At 41.2% G+C, this 20,644-nt stretch overlaps 1 protein-coding gene across 1 annotated transcript in view; it reads right to left on the reverse strand.

The window, feature by feature from the left end:
• Positions 1 to 351: 351 nt before the first annotated feature.
• LOC308135098 (contactin-associated protein-like 4) overlaps positions 352 to 20,644 on the reverse strand; it is a gene marked incomplete at both ends in the record, with an annotated part of 85,955 nt that continues 65,662 nt past the window's right edge. The window contains 7 exons of the mRNA XM_080502971.1: positions 352 to 536; positions 1,996 to 2,067; positions 4,914 to 5,132; positions 9,623 to 9,710; positions 11,238 to 11,371; positions 12,564 to 12,788; positions 14,259 to 14,498. Of these exons, the coding sequence (XP_080359097.1) occupies positions 352 to 536; positions 1,996 to 2,067; positions 4,914 to 5,132; positions 9,623 to 9,710; positions 11,238 to 11,371; positions 12,564 to 12,788; positions 14,259 to 14,498 (1,163 nt within the window). The remainder of the gene's footprint in view (positions 537 to 1,995; positions 2,068 to 4,913; positions 5,133 to 9,622; positions 9,711 to 11,237; positions 11,372 to 12,563; positions 12,789 to 14,258; positions 14,499 to 20,644) is intronic.

Raw genomic sequence — 20,644 nt, forward strand, 5'->3', positions numbered from 1 at the left:
AGCGTAATAGTATCTGTTACCATTTGATAGGACAGAGTAACACTAGCTGGCCACATTACTCCAACATTTACATTTTCTTTTTATATACACAGTCATTGACACAATGATATCAACACTTTTTAGGTCCGGCGACTTGACTTTTCATTATATACACAATATACAATAGAGGACGAAACTGTGCGCACTCTTCCCTTTTTTTTTTTTTTTCTGTTGTTTTTTGTGTTCTATATTGCATTGAGCCACTGCGCGTGCCGTTGTGTGCGAGTGGCTCTGTGTGCAGAGTGACGTCCTGAGGCGTGGCTCGACACGACCGTCATCTCCGAACGCCGCCGGTCCCGCCAGCTCTTCAAGTCACATGAAGAACTCCTTTGGGACGTTGTGGGAGTCCGCCTGGTTGTTGAAAGGCAAATCTTGGCTGTCTTCCTGTTTGACCCCCTTCACCTCCTGGTTTCGATACGTCTCTTTTCGCCGGTAGAGGAACCTGGCGGTTACCGCCAGGCCGGTCACAAACACGAAGATGACGACAGCTATGACACCTGCAGTGAAGAAAACACACTCAGTCCGACATATAGAAATCTACACCCAGTGGTGGAGTTCAGGGTATATGCTGGTATACAAGGTACAATCAGCTTTGCGTGCATCTACATCCCCCTGAGGCAGGAGTTAGATGACCTTTTTTAAAAAGTTTTCCCGAGGATGATAAAGCCATGGCCTTCCTTACTAGAGTCTAATAGAGTCTAGTTAGTTTTAGTTAAAAAAAAAAAAAAATTGTGTTTCTGGGCTGGTTTAATTTTTTTTTTAATGAAAATGATGTGTTCTCACTCAAAAAACTTGTAAACAGGTCAAACTTATTGAAACTCATTTATTAAAATGAAGGTATCATAAAATAGGCCTCAGAACAAAGACATTAGTATAACTGGTAAAACAGCGGCGAGCTATATACAAGGTCCAGCTCTATCAAACTGAAAGTAGACGAGGTTGTTTGCTTATATCGTGAAAAACTGAAAGAAGCCAAGCTAAAAATGACCGCATGGTGCGAGAAAAAGCTTGTGGCCTGATAATAGGGGAAGACATTGTTTATCTTTCCATGAAATCAGTAAACAAGTGCAAAGAAATCAAGAAGAAATTCAGATTCGAACCTCCGACCGATGAGACATGAGCACTAAAAAGTGTGCTACTGCCTATCTAGAAAAAGAGAAATTGTTCAACAAAAGTGAAAAGACACCAGACTTCTAAGAGAAGTGGAGCTAATTTTGAATGCTGGAGTAAAAGGATAAAACATAGCTTCCCATTATCAGGTATGTTAACGATCTGTGTCGCCGTCTCTGCTTTCTGCTGGCTCTCCGCTCTAAAACAGCTCTTTTGCCCTGAAGTCTGTTTTTTTCCCGCTACTGCTAATCTAACTTCACCACAGAGGGAACAGAATTTCACACATTTAGACTCGGCGGGACTCCTCGGTTCTTTATTCACAGAAAGTTTCATCTAATTGAAATTCCAAAATGCAGCTGAAATCAATTTCGCACCATTTTTTTTAAAGCCCCGCTTTACAGCTTCTACATATTCCAGATAAGGGTTTGAATATTTCTTGATCAGCGAGTCGTTCTTGCAAATGTTTAATTAGTTCTGCTGTCCTTTGTGAACTGAGTCACAAAATCATAACAGAGAGATTCAAATGTATTTGTTTTGCTTCACTTTCAGATCCACAGTGTCGAGAAATCTTGATTTTGAATCAATCTTAAAATGAAACGCTCATTTAGCTTTGATCTTCAATCTATCACAATGATATGGATATAATGTGAAGTTTTATTGGAATAAAATGGGAATAATCCTATTGTTTTGTGTAAACAAGGTAAAAAAAACAACAACGTTGACTTAATTTTTTAATATTAGATTGTTATAAGCTGTGATTTAAAGTCAAGTCATTAAAAATGTATTTAGAATCTGTAATTTATGATATGAAAATGAAGCAAAATAGAACAAGATAAAGTGAAGTACCTCCAATAAGGGCTGAGTCCGTCCTGATGGCATTGACTAAAGGTTGACCTGAACCTGCTGAACCGGACTGGTCTGCAGGGAGAGAAAGAAAAACACATTCAGATGGAATTAATATGATGACTTTCAGTTGAAGCATCACTTCACAACTTGGATTCAAACCAGGTCTCAGAGGAGATACAAAGAACAAGAAGAGCGTGATCGATCCTGCAATTGCTGGTTTTGTTGACCAGGATCAGTTCTTCAGCATAAAAGACACATTACACTGAAGGAAAGAAACACTGAATGTCACTTTACAGAAATCCAGTGAGAACTATTACCGACTTCAACACTTTTTAGTTCAAGGGCCACGTAGAGCACGATTTTATCTTTAGTGGGTGAAACCAGTAAAATATTGCCATAATATCCTTGAAATGTTTACTTTTCTTTGTTGTGGGGCAGACTATATGTGATGAAAATGTGATATATTTTCACAAAACCAAACGCCAATCACCGGGCAAGTATGTGAACCCTTTGGAATTACTTGGACTTCTGCAAAAAATGTGTTCTGCTCTTCATCTTACACAGTCTGCTTAAACTCGTACAGCACAAGAAGTGATATGTTTTCATGTTTTTGTTGAACACAACATGTAAAAATTCACAGCACAGGGTGGAAAATGTATGTGAACTTGAGGATTTAAAAACTGGTCGACCCTCCCTTGGTGGCAATAACCTCAACCTGTAGTTGCAGATCACAACCTGCACAACGGTCAACAGGAATTTTGTACATATTACCTATAAATATAAAGAAGTAAACACATGCAGTTAAAGAGAAAAATGACGACAAGTGAATGACAAAATGCCAAGTATCATAAAAGCAATGCAGCAATAATGATGACAAAACAGATGGAGAAAATGAGGGAAAATAAGAGATAAACAAAGAAGCCGTCAGAGAAAAACAGACAAGCCGGACCATTTTATGTAAGACAATCGCAGCATCATCACTTAGAGCAGACAGGGACGAGCACAGCAGCAACTCAAAGGTCTCTATTAACAGAACATAAAACTGGGGGAAATAAATGCTGCTGGGAACTCCCCCCGAAGTGCAAATTAATTATCTTATCAAGCACGTTGTCATTTGTCTCTTCAGCAAAGTGCGCATACTTAATGAGGTTGGAACAGAGCAACTGGAATATGTTTGCAACACAAAGAGTTGCAATAATCAACCCATCAATGGTGCTCTTACTGGTTGCCCTTCAGTTATATATTCAATCTTAACATGATGTAAATGGCAGGGCAGCAAAGAAATGCATCGGTTTCATTTACAAACCCCTTAAGTGATTTATTACAAACGTCCTCCAAAAATGTGGCTATAAGAACGTTACAGCTTTTTTTCCCTGCAGCTTTCTGCATAAATATGTTAAACAACTCGAAATATTCACGTTGTGAATATTTTAACCTTTAAAATGCCAGTTTGACGACGTGATAAATATCGACTCTGATACATGGGAAGCTCAAAGAAAATGTGTTTTGAATTTGAAAACAGCAAAAACACTGAGACATAATTAGTTAGTGTAGATTAATAGATGTAATGATGACCACTTTCCAAAATGTCCCACTTAAAAAAGACATTTTAAAACATCATAGCAAATTATAATCACGCCATCTGTAATATTAGGAGTTAGTTTTGGAAAGTGATAGTAAAATCTGTCAGTTTTACTACTACTTACTACTACTTCAGTGATTTCCTTATTAATAAGCATAAAAATAATCAGAAATGATGCTACTTTTTTAAAAGATGAGTTCAAGAACATGATCGCTGATGGTATAAATAATTATTAAACTTATTAAATTATTAAAAGTATTGCAGACTGTTTTATATGAAATCTAAAACATTCTTAAGTGAATCAGACAATGAAATATGAGCTCTCTCACTGACACTCCATTTACACGCTGATCCACAGCTACAATTAATCAGGAAATACTTAAGATTTTCCTACATCCCGCTTTTGATTGGATCTGATCTGAATAAAAACCAGAACCATCAAATCTGCAGATTTTATTTTCTTGTTGGAAAGTGACTGTTCAGTCAGTTCTACATGAGGATAAAGTGACTGAAGACGGTTTGTACATCAACCAAATAATGGTGATTGTCATTTTAGCCTTGAAAAGTGTAAAAAATAATCATTCATAGAGGCAAAGCGTCCTTCTTGTTTCTCAGTGAAGGCAAGAATGAACCTCAAATCTACTGTGAAACATAAAGCATCACAGATGATTCAAGGAGACTTTACAGCCAAGCAAATTGCAGTGCAGGAGGAACTGGGCTGTTTTCCCTTTTGTTTTTCATGAAAACAACTTTACAACAATGACCTGAGGCAAAAATTCCACAGTTGAGCTCCTGTTTGACCCCCGTTCCCCTGCTTCCAAACTGCACCGCACACAACAGATTATCCAACAGCCTGATTGAAGCCACGGAATCACAGAAACCACAGAACCAAGTGTGCTGCAATGATACATTCCCGGTGAAGGACGACTGTGCACCAAACTGTTTACAGCCAAGACTAATTCACCAAATCGGAAAGGAAGTGCTGAAGGACATGTAACACCACCGGAGAAAGTGCTTCTCTTCAATGGTAGGACATGTTTTTAACCCTTTAACATCCTTTTGAATCAGCAGCTGCACACATGCACACACCAACTGAATTCCTCACGAAACCGTGAACAAGAAAAATTTGACGGTTAGTAGACTAATAGAGATTTCTTTTTAATTATTGCTAATGAACAGAAGTATGAATTAGTATTAACCGGTCAATAAAGTAGAAAGCAACAACAACAATAGCACCAAAAAAAACCTAAAGAATTGAGTAAATGTTCTCCCGTCTGACTCTCCTCACAGCCACAGGAGAAAACAAACCACACATCTCACACGTCTCACACCTTACCTGAAGGGTGGTGTGTGTTCTCCGCTGCGTAGGGATTCGCCGAAGCCGCAGAGCCGCAGCTGGACTGAACCAAAGGTCCGGTGATGAAGACGGGGCTGCTGTCCGGGTGGAACAGAGCAGCTTTCAGAGGGCTGATGGTGTTGAAGTGAACCACAGACATACAGCCGGTGAAACCCAGAGACGCCAAGCGGGCCAGGTCTGGATCCATGTCGTCACAATCTGAGGATGAAAAGAAGATCTCTGTTAAGGTGACGACCGTAGGTTTTAAATTGATTTAGCACCGAGAGAGTTTCGGCTGTACACGGACATTCCAATGGACTCATGACACTCCGGAGGCTGTGGTGTACATGTGGAGTAGCATTGTTCCAAAAAAGTTGTGTTTCCACGGAGACAGAGTTGCAGCGTTTTTGAAAACGTCTGTTTTTTAGTGCCTCAATGCACCGTTGTCATGTAACGGGATGCCTAAAATGTTTTCACTTGAAAACTTAAGTATTGTCATTGTGTAACCCTTTTTATTTTATAAACACCTGATATGAGGTGAGTTTTTTTTACTTGATTTTTCACCAGGAAAACACCAACTGAACCTGAAACGTCTAAATTAACTGTGGTGACTGAACTTTTAACCTTTTGTTCAGAGGCTGTACCCAGTGAGGTGGTTTGGTCCCAGTAAATCATGACATGCACCGACAGGTTCATTGATTCTGCTTCACATTACCAAGTCATCGGAGTGCGACAATAGCGACAGCTCATTAATTCTAATTAGCGTGCACGCGTAACCCGGCTCGCCCTCCCCACCACTGACTAACCGTCAAATTTTTCTCCGCTTTTAAAGTCTGCATCTATCACTCCACAAGACGGACGAGCCCACGCCACTTCGATCAGTTCGTTTTATTGACTTTCAACCCTTCATCATTCACCTCCGCTCTTCCGGAGGAGCGTAAACAGCAGCTGCGAGCGCCGGCGTTACGGCCGCGAGCAGCTGCGTCGGTGTCTGTTCAGATGACTGAGAGGTGACGGCGGTTTTACAGGACACATCTGCATGTTGATGAGGCCGACAGGAATCGCCACAGCAGCAGTGTAGCTCCGCTCAGCCGATACACTCTGCGCTCCCGTCACCTCTCTCCACCGCCCGGTCTCTCCAGTTATTCCTTCCGGGTCCATTAGTTTGCCTGATGGATGACAGGGTCGTAGAAAGATCTACTTTCCCCGCCGTCCCTCTGATCCCGACGTGACTCTGAGTCCACTGCTTTGACAGAGGGTCGGACTGTTCACACGCTGACATGACGGGGTTAAAACACGCGCCGCAGCACCGAGCCAAGAGACTTCACATTAAATATGACACAAGCTTGAGTGAGTTTGTGTCAACTGCTCAGGCAGGATTAGGTTCCCGAAGCCAAATAACTTGGTGATGGACCTTTCGGTAGCATTTAAAGTGTCCCTGAAATGTTTTTCAGATTTCATCTTTAGAAAGAAGAATAAATATGCTTTCGAAAGGTATATAACATTCCCAGATAAAAGTCCGAATTCCGACCCTTTTAATTGACTTTACATGATGCAGCAGACGACGGTATATTTGCGGGCCATAAATGTGAGCCGCCTGAGCTAGACCGGATATGACGTACGAGGGGTTATATGTCCCAGCCAAAACAACATCAGCTGATTGAAGAATGGAGGGGTTTGGCGATACAGAAGCACCTAGGAGCGATGTTAGCGAAGATTTAAGTGACGTATCGTTGGTTTTGGACGAAGATGAAGGAGAGGAATCATCGGAGGAAGAATTAGAAGAAAATCAAGGCGTTCAACCATACATGTTTGAGCCGTGAGTACATATTGTGTGTGACCGGGTATTTACCCGTGAGTACATATTGTGCGTGACCGGGTATTTACCCGTGTGCACATATTGTGCGTGACCGGGTATTTACCCGTGTGCACATATTGTGCGTGACCGGGTATTTACCCGTGTGCACATATTGTGCGTGACCGGGTATTTACCCGTGTGCACATATTGTGCGTGACCGGGTATTTACCCGTGTGCACATATTGTGCGTGACCGGGTATTTACCCGTGTGCACATATTGTGTGTGACCGGGTATTTACCCTTGTGTCAGAGTGGGTGTTTTGCAAAGTTTATTGGTCTATTTGTCTTAAGTTTTAGCAGGTTTTAAAAAGACTTACTGAAGGTTGGGTTTAAAAATCCGTTAAAAAGCCGTTTAAAAATGGTGGGGACAGAACCAGGTTTCAGGATACGTCACTTGTTTTGTCCATAATCTCCTCAAAGTTTGATCTTTTGGGAATTTATGGACACTTACAGACGGACTGGGCATTTGGGAACACCCAGCCGCAACACAACGCTTAGGCATGGCTCTAAAAAACTGCTAAATAACGCGATAATGCAGAGCACATGTAAACAAGACTCTACGATCAGCTGTTGTGGGCGGAAGTAAATAACCCCTCATACGTCACAGCGCAAAACTACGGCAAGTTGGGAAAACTAGGTCAGATTCACAGGGCGGGAGATTTAAAGGCATATTTAGACGTTCGGCGCTCAAGAGCAAGATAGTGGTGTGATTGTCATTGGTGTGTCATATATCATTCGAAAGGGGGAAAATAATGCTAAATACTGGTGTATTTTAATAGAATTATTTCAGGGACACTTTAAACACCGAAGGTTCCACTCAACTTCTAGAATTAAAGCTGGGGATGATTGAAGGCAGGACGTCCTACACAAGTCAAGAGTTCATCACAGGACAAACACAGAGAGACAATCTACTGGGATTTTGAAGTCACCAATTGGTCTTAAACACTGTTTTTGGACTGTGGGAAGAAAAGTAAGTGGAGAAAACCTGCATACACAAAGGAAGAAGGGAATAATGTATGTTCATTTATTATCTTTGCCAACAAATGTTGGGCGCCCAAGGAAGTTGGTTGAGAAGGTTTCGTATATGTATGAATTTTACTAACTTTTCGCAAACACTGCTCACCCGAATTGCATGAAAAGGTCAGGGATGATTTATCATCAGCCAATGATCAGTCGATTCGATTTTGAGACGTTATTGAACAACCCTTTCAAAATAAATTGCAAAAAACTACAAAGCAATTTCCCATACACCTCATGGAGGAAATCAAAGGAGATGAGTGTCTGTTGCCATGGAGACGCTCCCTGCTCAGTGTTTCAGTCAGTGATGTAGCTACCTGAGCTACCTAGTTAACATCGATATGAACTAACGGCTATCATGCTGGCGATGCTAACTTAGTTCCGCAAACTAATGTGGCGTTAACGAAAGTCAGCACTCTACCGAGTGGAGCTAGTTTATGCTTCATTCAAAAGCAGAGGTGTCAAACACATTTTAGTCCAGGGGTGTCATGCAGCCCAATTTCATCTTGAGTGGGCTTGACTGGTAAAGTAGTGTCATAATAAGGTTTTCTTTGTTGTGTTGCAGAGCATATGTAATAAAAGAAATGTCGATATCTTTATGAAACCAAACATTTACCAACGAAAATGACTTAAATTTCAACATGGAACCTATTTTGATGATACTTTCTAGTGCAAAATACAGTGAAATGTCAAAAAGAACTTCTTCAATACAGCAAACCAAATGTGAAGTGTTACCAGATTTCTGAGATGAAATGCATCAAACAAGCCTGAATCGAGTTATGATTATTACTGCCTATGGATGTCAACAGAGGTGTGCCAAAAATTAATACTTGGCTTTAGATAAGTCATGCGTTACTTGAAAGTTGGAGAAAATGGAGGGTTTTATGTCCATTTAATAATTCTGGCCGAATTACTAAAACTAAAACGACTTTCTTCAATAAAATAAGACTTTTTCATCAGAGCTATTTCAGGTCATCAACAACAGCCAAAGTGCCTCCTCTGAAATTAACCGTGTGGTTGTTGTGTCTGTTTTATCAGAAAAAGCTGTAACCACAGCCTGTGGTTTCTCTGCCCCTCGTCCCATTAACAGCTTATATCTCAGTCCTCTCAGAGGGAACATGAATAAGTCATGACAGAGCCAATTACTGTCTGGTCTGGCCCCAACATGGCTGTCCGGGAGTACACACAGAAACTCAATGAAAACGAGTCTTAACCCTCCCAAAACGTTCAAACTTTTTCCTTCCTACCTTCAAATCGGATTTAATATTCACTGATATTTAACATCCATTGCTTCAGAGAAAGATGCAGGTTTGTGAAAACACAGACAGAAAGCTGCTTAAACAACTAAATTGAATATGTTGGCACAAAGATATTAAAGACAGAGGGAATATTCAATGAGTCACACACACATACACACAAAGATCAACTGGAAATACATCGTGCTGTATATTTAGTCTGAACGCAGAGAATGAGGGATCATTGATTTGCAACCTGACATTAACAGAGCAACAGAAACGGTAATAATCAGGTGTTGCAGCACAGCTCACAGACATATATTGAACAGTCCCATAATTAAAAGTGTTTCAGTACAATCCTGTAATCACTCAACTAAACCTTCAAATCATTTCAATCACAAGTCCATGTTATTATAGAACACAGTTCATTAAATCTACTTCTTGGTTCTCATTTTTCTTCCATCCACCTTCACGTTGGCTACGTTTGTGTGTCAAATGAGGCCAAACACCTCCGAGCTGTTTCATCAACAACCTCAAATGAAAAAATCATTCATCCCCATGTCTTCCTCCTCATCATCCTCCTTCTCCTTGTCACTCACCGTACACTTTCCCCAAAACCAGTGACTTGACGGCATTCAATTCTCCATCGGATGTCAGATTGAATTCTTCTCTTGCATTTTGGTCAATCTGAAAAAACAAAAAAAAGACAGAAGAATATTTTCAACACAGTTTCTGTGAATAACACTGTAAAAGTGCAATTTATCTTCCTCTTTGTCCGAATGGAGCAAAACAACAAAAAACAATTAAATCCTCACTGTATCTCCACATATGCTCCAAATTCATGTTTTGTGGATGGAATCAGATTGAATCTACGTATATCTACATATCCTCATCTTATATCTTTATATCTGTTGCAAATACTTGCCTAAACTGTCACCTTGTGCCACACACATAAATCTCACAGCTGAAGATAAAACAACTCGGTCAGATGTTGCCGATAAGATGAAATCCACCTCATGTGTCAGCGGAGTCTTGATGCACGGTGAACCGGGGGGCTGCTCTCGCGTAAGACGAGGTCACCTTGTTATTTATCTCATTCGGCTGGTAATTATACAAGCATTCTGGCTGCTGGCACTCGGTTTAGATAAAGTTTACCTCATACATCATCCCCTGCTGTTGTTAACAACATAGGCCATTCAAGTAGATCCAGATCGGATTAAGATGCTTCATATTTCATATGTGGCTGTTTTAATGTGTCCCTGCTGCTCTGCTGAAACTGCAAGACAACAGCAGATAGTGACGACGGCGAGAATAAAGTGCAGACTGGGGCTTTATTACAAAGAGGGCTTCTACAATACCATACAGAGAGATGCTTTGTGCTATTGTATTTGACCTTGAGATTAACTCTTCATTGAAAGACAAGTTCAAATCAGACCTTTTTACATATTATTTACAATTAACATAGCTGCCACGACGTGGTGTATTTACATTACTCTACTATTACTATACTACAAATATTGCATGCATTGTTCAAAAAGCCCATATAATGATAAATTAATTGAAAAATGTATATTTAAGATGGTTGCGACAAGATATGGAATGACAAATGGTGTGACGTAAAGTGACATGAAGTTGCATCAAACATGTTCAGTTTCTGGCAGATAAAAGACGTCTGTGCTGAAATTACAGACCAAGGCCTGTGTTTTGTTTCCTGACGGTGTTGCAGCACGTGAACGCTGCAGAAAAAATCTCAATATTCTCAAATGTGTTGACCTTTTCTGCATCGGCTTTTGGATTCTTGTGAGGAAAGGTTAACCTTTCTGACCATTCCTCAGTTGGGAATGCAAACTTAGGAGTTGACTATCATTAAATTTCTGCCCAAACAAGATTCAGTGTGTATCTTGTTGCACATTTACACATTGGGAATTAGAGATGAAGAACTGCTGAACACATTGACATTTCCAAAGTCAGTGAAGTACTTTGCTTCTATTGTGTGACCTGGTGTGCCTCTTGCTACTCTATACTCCTGGGAAACTGTGCAAAAACAGCAGTTTCTGGGTAAATCAGCTTAAAAAATAAACCACACAGTCGTCACACAACAGACGGGCAAAGTTATTTAGATCTCAGATGAAGCCGATTGTGGGAGTTTCACAACGAATGTTAACATGCTTTGCTAAAATGATTAATTGTGTCCGCTTCACGGGGCAGTTTTACCTGCAGAGACACGGAGTCGGTCAGTCGGCGGATGCTGACGGTGTGCAGCTGCCCATCAGCCGCGTTCTTCACGCTGCTCCGCAACACCTCAGCCTCCCTGCTGCCGTCCAGCTTGTATCTCACCTCCAGCTTATCTTCACAAAGGACAGACACCACACTCGTCATTCACGGTGCAACACAGAAGAACAAAACAACAGAGATTTCATTGAGTTAATCCTTGAATCACCAACTTATTTCAAAGATTTCTATTTTTGGATGATAAGATAAGTATTCCCTTTTTTTTTTAAATTTATTCGCACAATTATATATTAAAAGCAAAAGTATCAAGGGACAAGAACCAGAGACAACAGTCACCTAAACCACACAACTATTTGGAACGGAGATAATTAAATAATTCAAAGTTTAAATTTAGAGGCACGGTTATACAAGGTAGAAAAGGCTAATTTGAAAAGTCTGACCCACCTGTAGCTCCGCTCCTGTAGTAAATCCCTCTCATGGTAATTAATAATAGATATAATAGGCCTTACTTAAAGAAGTTACATTTACATTGAGGAGCTTTAACGGTCAGGAGTAAAAAGAAAAGAACCTTCTGGCGAACAAGAGAAAGCTCTCAGGGATTTAATTAGATGCTTCGTCTTGAAAGCATTTTACCTGACGACCTTTTGGTCAACGTGGAACTAAAATACCCCGCCGTCCGTCGGCTTTCTCTGAGTCATTAACACCACAAAAAAAAAAAAAAAAAAAAAACATTTATAGCTAATCTTGGAGCCAAAGTGCCAATTTAATAAGGCTTCTGGACGCTGGAAATGTAATTCTGAATTCAAAGTGCTTTGTACTACTCTGGAAAGTCGGCCTCACAACATAATAAACCGTTTTTAACTGTTTTATTCAGCAGTGTGCCGCCCATTAGCAGCTCCGCAAATTCGTATTCCCACAGCGTAGCTCAGGTCACAGCGATTAGACGTTTGTTTTGTTTTGAGACAAATGGAGGCTGGACGAATTAAAAAGGTAGCAGAGGTGAATTCCGGGCGAGGAGAGATCCGACGCAGGGGAGGCGATGGAGAATGAGCAGGAGAGGTCGACGTCATGGACGGGAGGGAGAGAATGAGTGAGAGAGAGAATGAGAGAGGAACGAGGGAGATGAGAGGCAGAGACGCGTCAATAAAGAAGCAACATTCAAAATGGAACAAAAGAGAAAAAAAGCATGAAATAAATTAAAGATAACAAGGAAAACAAAAGAGAGGGGAAAGGGGGCCATTAAAAGCGAGGAAGAATTCAATCGAAGTGGCTAACGTCGGCGCCTCCGAAACAACTCCTCTTCCTCACCGTGCTTGTTGATGAGCAGGGCCAGGTACTCTCGGTAGTACGAGCCCACGTAGAGCAGCAGAGCTGGACTCTGATTGGTCCTGAAGCTCAGTGTGACGTTCTCTCCTCTCAGCGTCACGTCGGAGTAGATGGAGGACGGCAGGGCGCTGCTGTTCCTGCTTGCCTCGTGTGGCTCCTTGAAGGTGTAGCCCACCGACGTTCCCGACTTGAAGATGGCCGACACCTCTGGAGAAGAGAGGGAAAGTCTTGTCAGCGAGAATATCCACAGGTTAATGATCTAATCAGGCTGAATTCTGCCTTCAGACATTGTCGGCAGTATTTTGCTCCAACACTACACTTGTTAAAGTCGTATCAAAAAAACAAAGATGGATGGATGGATGTCTGTAAACGGTTAGAGAGAAAGGATGAGTGTATAGTTTTGCATGCGGAAACCTTTATTGTGAATCAAGGATTTGAATATATAGGAAAGCAAATAACAGGTGAAGAGGAAGAACCTGCAGCCGGTGGTGGGGGCCGCAATGCCCATCAGCAACAGACCACCAAGCTTTCTTTCTTTCTTTCTTGAGAACTGCTTTTAAATGAAAAGGTTGCAGGTTTGATTCCCCACCTTCTGAGGTCTGTTTTGAGCCTCGGCCATCATCACCAGTGAGTCTGTGTGTGAACAGGTGAACGTGTATAACATTGTGAAGTGTTTAGAGACTGCTGAATCAGTGAGAATCGCTGCACAAGTGAAATCTATTTACAGCATGCGAAGGCGGCACGGTGAGAAGCGGTTAACCCTTTCCCCTCCAGTTTGATCCCCGCACAGACAATGACGTGTGCTCAATGTGTCTGCTGTGCACCATCAAATTAGTCTTGGGAATACTTCTCTGTTTTAACTCTGTTTTGAGATCATCTCCAACTCCTACTCTGAAAAAGAATGTTTTATAATAATCTGCCGACTTGACATTAAATGACTTTAATAATCTACTGAGAAAACTCTACATTTTACCTGTTAAATGAGTAACTTTTAGGACACGGTATATGGCACTAACACTATATAATTAATTAACGTCAAAGGAAGGCTGTGGTGTAAGAAGAACTCTGCATGTCTGATTACTCACCAAGGAAAACAACAACAACAAAAAAAACGTATGTTCCAAAGTTTTTATTTTCCAGAAAGTATAGAGATAAACTTGTCAAATATTAACCTCCGGAGTGCGTCAGCATGACTCACAAAAAAAACCAAAGTGTGCATCAGCGCGGAGTGGGAAGAGTGGATGTGGATGTTTGGTGGGAGGAGAAACAAGATGACTGAACTCACTTAAGTTAATGAACTGGGGGGGGGGGGGGTCAATGAGATGACGCATTGTTAGTGTTACTTTAGCACATATAGAACAATGAAACCATCCCTATTCGGTTCTAATATTTGCCGTCATATGGTTGCTGAGTACTTCAAGTTTAGTGTTAAGTGGACTAAAAGCTGATTTTTAACCTTTTGATAGGAGTGGTGAAGCACTGATGTGTTGGTGTTTGGGCTTTATTCATATTTTGATCCCAAAATCTGAAAGAAATTTGTATCACTGGAGTCGTTTCTGTTCTGATGTTCTGAGTGAAGCAGTCATATCTTGCTTACAATCCCCCAAAAAATTATGTTGATATGAAACTGTGCATGGTGTTTTTGGCATTTCTCTGAAAGAGCTGCTAAGTGTGTACCTGTCTGACAGAAGACACCGGAGTACGCCGACATGCTGCAGTCACAGTGGAAGCCGTTCTCCCTCTCCGTGCATCGGCCCTGGTTCTGACAGAGCGACCCGTAGCTGCTGCAGTGACCCGGACAGCCGGGTCTCACTCCGGGTGTGATCCTCGCCCTCTCCTCCAGGTCCAGAGTGATGCCGTTCAGCTGCAGGGAGCGGATACATCCCCGAAAGCCCTTCTGCCTGGACGCCGTCCCTCCTGACAACAACAACAACAATGATTGTGCATCACATTAGCATAACATTTACATTTTAACTTCAGATAATGAACATAAGACAGACCTGCCAGATAGATGGTGTTTAGCTAAGAATACACACCAAACCCCCCCCCCCCCCCCCCCCCCTTCTTCTCTCGTTAGATGTTGAACAGTCTGCATGTTCTCTATCTGTCAGTGTGTTTCTTTTTCCAACTGCTCCTACTGTCATCTACAAGCCATCCGCACGTCGCCTCTGCTCCCCCAGGAGCCCCCGGCTGTCAGCGCTCCTCTCACCAAACGACACCACGCTGAAAAAGCAACGAGGCAATAAGCCCTACGTGGGAAATGGTTTTCGGGACATCATTTTTATTATCTGCCTGTCCATCTGCCTGTCTAATGGGACATCCTGCATATGTTGAGAGTTTCAGCCTGCCCAGTCATGCTTTCGCTTCACTTGTGTACCCACACTATAACTCTGTAATTTCTATCTACAACTGAACTTGATCGCCCTTATATATTCCGCACTATATTATCCAATCAGAACACAGCGCTCTCACAGTGCAGGCTTATTGGCGGCTCCTCGACTTTGGCTACGTTCACACCAAAGGTCTTGATGATCAATTCTGCGTTTTTGCTGGGATCCGATTTTGTGATCATTTCAAATGTGAATTCATTTTCAAGTGGTTGTTTAATACGAGCCGATAAAATCAAGACAACATGATGAGAGAAAGAAGAATAATGAGGTAAAATGAGAGAACAGCTTTTAACATTCTGGCGGAGCCGCTTCCACTTATCCATGACCTCAGTCCCACGTGAACAACGAAGCAGTCGCATGTAGAAAATATATCAGAATTGGTACCACATATGATTGAGGCCTGGGTCTGATGTGAAAACAATCTGAATTAGTACTTTCACACGGCCACAAAACAAGTTGGATATGAGTCACTTGTGAGTATAAAATCTGAATTGGGTGGCTTTTCCCTCCAGTGTGAACGGGGCCTTTGAGAGAGAAGTGGGAGGCAGAGATTTCAGTTATCGGTTTCCTATCTTGAGGAAGCAGCTCTCATTTTTAGTTCTGGAAGCTGCCAAAAGCCCTTGAAACGTGGATCATTTCTAGTAAGAAGCTATACATTGAGACTGTCTTTATTTTTCTCTCTGTTTTTCACTCACCATTAAATGTCACCATCACTATCACATAATATCTCTCTCCCCAATCAGTACTTTCTACTCTTATTTGACTAATTCTGTCAATCCCGTTCAAGTGAAAATGCATCGTCTTTACATATGTTTCAGAAAGGTTTATTTCACAAACTAGTTAACGTACCATTGCGGTAAACTGCATTTTTATTAGTGAGACATCAGCGTGAACGTCAGCATCAATCGGCCAACTTTTTACCAATTACCAATGATTTTCTAATGGGTATCATCTGCCAATTAAATTGGCCGTACTACAATAAACATTAATGATGATGAGTGCACAAACATTCTAGTGGACAGAGGACCAAGTTGGATTATTATTACAGTGACTGTCAACTAAAATACTACCAAGTCCCAGGAGAATATTAACTGGGACTCCTGATACTCTGGAGGCAAATGTAGTTATTGTGTATTTGTAGAAAAACAATTTAATATGATGGTAGTGTGGATGCGCAGTAGCAGCGTTTTTAAAAAGTAGCATTTTCCTCCATCTATAAGGAAACAGGATTGGAACATTTTAAAAAAGTTGTGTTTTCAATGGCTCTAAATACTGTAGTCGCTTAAGTGGACACCCAGAATGCAACTAAAGTTTTGCATTTTCACTTGAAAAGGTCGTTGAAACTTGGCCTAAAACTTGCAGACTTGCAGAGTCGAAACCTTGTAGGACCAGGATTAGAAACTCCTGTGTTCGAGAATTATCCCTGGTAAATGGGGTCTTTTTCTTTAAAACTGTTTCCTGACCCTGTGGGACTGTTGTGCTTTTCTCAGTATTTTGTAGCATTAGAGTGCCATGTTGTAAATGGCACTAGATGAGAGACAAACCCAAAGTGAATTGAAAAATAGTCCAACCTGCTTCTCTTCTTCCACCAGAATACTTCTTTAACCTTCCAACCTGATCCACAATGATTTGTTTTCACTTGCTTTCTTACAAACTTAATTCATCCCCTGTGCCTCGGCTCAGTTCTCCCTTTTCGTCTGTCTGTTTTGATGTTGTGTTTAACCTTGCCTATGTTTATGGATTTTACCTTAGCTTGTCCTTTTGTACTTCCCATGACTGCTCGGAGTTCTGGATCTTTGTTTTTATTTCCAAGCGCTGGTTCTTAAGTTTTAGACTCGTCTCCTGAGTTGCGCTCAAGGGCCCCCTTTTTCAGTGCGCCTCTGTACTTAAAGGTACAAGAGTTCAAACTCCGCATTCAACGTTGTACTGCGTGCCTGAGACGTAACACGGTCACCTATTGTTCCCACGGTTCAAAAAGTACCTCCTCTCCAGTTTTTGCAAAGATCACAGACGGAACCTGTTTGCACGCTCCAGGCACGAATTCAGCAGCCCTTTGCTCTCCGAATCTAAGGCTGACAACTTCCTATTGTTCAGCAGCAGCTTTTCACACCAATGCATCACTGACTCTGCTCCGGGCCTGAGGTTTCTGCACCGATATGACTTGTATAAATTATTGAACCAGCAAAGCAACACGGGATATGAAACTCGCCTCAACATTTCCTCAGACAATGACGAGTAATTTTTTTTGTCTCTTGCTGAAAGTCATTAACGTTTCGAGGCAAGAAATTAGTTGAACTGTTAACATTTTGATAATGACTCAAAGAGGCGACACACTTACACACACTTTAACAATGTAACCTTGCACTGCTTATAGTTCTTACGTAAGAATAATTGCATATTAATCTGTTTTCTAATTACAGTCACTCTAATGCTAATTCAGACTATTGTGTATCGGGCACATTCATTTAATACCCAAAAGATCCAGATCAACTGAGAGCCTGACTCTGAACGTTTGTAATTCAACAAATGGGAACAGTTTGCAACACTTTTTATCATGAGTTCTTCCTTTCTGACCCACGTGTTCATTTTTTTAAGTTTGTGTGTGTCAGTCCTGTGTTGATTCAATCCTGAGTGTGATGTTGAGTTACTGGAGTATCAAGTCGAAGTAAAACACTGGTTTGAAGAGTCCACGATGAGAGTTATTATAATCCAACAATTGTTGTACATAAATTGAACGTTTTTCAACTATTCACTGTAGGAAACTGCTGGAGAGCCAGATAGTGCTTGTTACTGTTTATAGTCATGTGATTGTATAAAGGGGTTATATGATGCAACGCCTCACCTCTTTCCACAAGTTAAAAAGAGAGGGACAGAAATATGAAGTAATAACTCTGTGTTTGAAGTATACTAATCTTGAATGAATGAAGACTATAACTTTTGCTTTTCATTCGTACAAAAAAATTGAGCTTTTAAAAGTCTCAGTGTTTCCCTCAGATTTGATGGCACATACATTAAAATTCCCAGGCGAGTGACTATACCGGCTATTCCACTTTTTTCCTGCAGCTTGACATGATCTACAACACCCGCCTGTATTTTATGTGCAGGAATAACGTGGGCAGTTTCATGCCCATCCAAGCCTCTAAGGTGCTTCACTTAACTGTGTTGTTTTGGGAAATCCCAACATCTTAAATAGCTCATTCCATTTCTCAACCAGCAGTTGAGAAATTGGCACCGGTAAACAGTGTGTGTGTGTGTGTGTGTGTGTGTGTGTGTGTGTGTGTGTGTGTGTGTGTGTGTGTGTGTGTGTGTGTGTGTGTGTGTGTGTGTGTGTGTGTGTGTGTGTGTGTGTGTGTGTGTGTGTGTTTAGACATTTTAGTAACATAGGATTGTTGTGGGAACTGAAAGCTTGTCTCAACCAGGGGAATACGTGTTTTTCGGTGAGACCAATATAACACAGTGAGGGTTCTAGGTTGAGGCAAGGAGAGTGGGATTAGGAAAGCAAGAGTCTGAGTTAAAAGTAAGTTTAATGAAATTCAACACAAGTCCACGAAAGGTGTGAAAACACAATACGTGTTTGTGACTGCGTCCTCGTAATTCTATACCAACCTAATTACACAATGATCCAATGACTCATCTTATCTGAGGAGAACTAGTGTCGTCGTCCCCAGATAGAAAATGTACAATATTTTTGTGTAAAAACATGTTGAGGCTGATGGTTAGACGACTATGATTGTTGGGATAAAACAAGCAGTGCAGCTGAGGTAAGAGTGAGTTTGCAACTAATGAATGTGAGTCAAGGCAATGTCCCTGAAAGTGTGTGTCTTGGAGTGTGTGAGAGAGCCAGAGAGAGAGATAGAGAGAGATAGTACTGTACATTTATTTTTGTGTTTGTGGGCGTGCACATGGGTCTTTGTATATGTGATTGTGTATGTATGTGACTGAGTGAATGTTTGTGCGTGTGTGTGCTCTTGTGTGATTTTGCGCATTTCAGTGTGCATCCATCCCTATGTTTGTGTGTGTGTGTGTGTGTGTGTGTGTGTGTGTGTGTGTGTGTGTGTGTGTGTGTGTGTGTGTGTGTGTGTGTGTGTGTGTAATGTGCTCCCTCAGGCCCACCACCTCTGATCAAAGCAACAAAACAGCAGCAGGAAAAGGTTATCAGCGAACAATCTGCACCACTGGGGAGGGTATTCAGCACATCATGCCACAGAGCTTCAGCATTAACAAAGATTACAGTGTCTCCACATCAAATGGCACCACGGCGCAGATGAAACACTTAAAACAGCATAATGAGGGACTTAAGATGTGGAGATCAAAGTAAACATCAAAGAATCTAAATGCAGATAAACTCCACCTCGGACCGAAGAAGCAGAGCTATCAATATGACCTTCAGGAGTATTTTCAACCTCACATCAGGGAAACTTCATCCTCCCGGCAGGAGGCCCGGGTACTGAGCACGGTAACGCACATGTGAGACCACATAAGAGGGAACAGGAATTAATTGGTAAAGTGGAGATCAAAGTGATCATGGAGGTGATGCGTGTTCAACCCCACACATCAGGCAAAAACACTGAAAGCAAATGTAGCGTTCAACCACACGTCTGACTTGACGCCCTCAGTGCAGAGGAGTTTAAAGCCTTAACGTGAAATCAGAGTATCGGCATAAAGTACCGATGAAATATGGCGGGCTGGTTCAAGCCGTCAGATCAATCACTAAAGACCAGATCAATCACTGCAGCCACCTCTGCATATGCAGAGGTGGCTGCAACTGTTGCACATAGCTAAATCACTAACAAGGTGCTTACACTCATTTGCCAACTATTTATGTTTTCAGCTGCTCTCAGACCTTCACAATTGGTACCAGCCATATGTTACATCACTGGACAACATTTTGAGAATCAAAGTACTAGATCATTGCTCACAAGTTAATAGTAAAATTCACTTGCAATCAACACAGGTAATTAATATTTGGAATAAGTATTACTTAACTGTTAATCGTAATGTCTCGGCTTGTTGTATTCATGATAGATAAAGATAAAGAGCTGATGCACCTTGTTGGGATGATATAATAATCTTGCTGCTTTGTACAGTTTCACCGTGACTGACAAAAATGATCAGTAGATAATCCCCATATTAATTGTTGATTTATTTCCTTTTTTGTAATGTCCATATCTGATTAGGTAATCAGCTAAAACGTGGATAATTTGGCCCTGTATTGTTATTTAAGTACATTTTGTATGTGGATACATTGTTTACTCACATTTTAGCTCATTATTTAGTCTGAAATGTACCTGCTCACTTTGATGGACTTGTTCCCTTAATTACCCTGCTGGAGATTGCAATAACATTTATTAGGAGTAAATGAGAAGAGGTGGCAATTAGAGCAGCATCGAACATAAACAATCCTTCATTATAAAAATGGTTGAAAATAAAATTTGTGGTAGCAGACTGTGGTTATGCGAAAAAGTACTGACGTCAAAATCAAAACTTCCACACAGTACATTCTAGACCGCAGAGGACAACATAATCTTGATCAACGAAATTCTTGCACTACTTCCCAGGAGAATGTGATGTCGATACAGATGCGTTTTGAGAGATACATCAAGGGATGACTGGAGGAGTCGTGGAGAATCCCTGCAGACAACCATGTTTCGTCTCTACGCCGCATCAGAGCAG

This window comes from Blennius ocellaris, assembly GCF_963422515.1.
Source record: "Blennius ocellaris genome assembly, chromosome: 10".
Lineage (NCBI taxonomy): Eukaryota > Metazoa > Chordata > Actinopteri > Blenniiformes > Blenniidae > Blennius > Blennius ocellaris.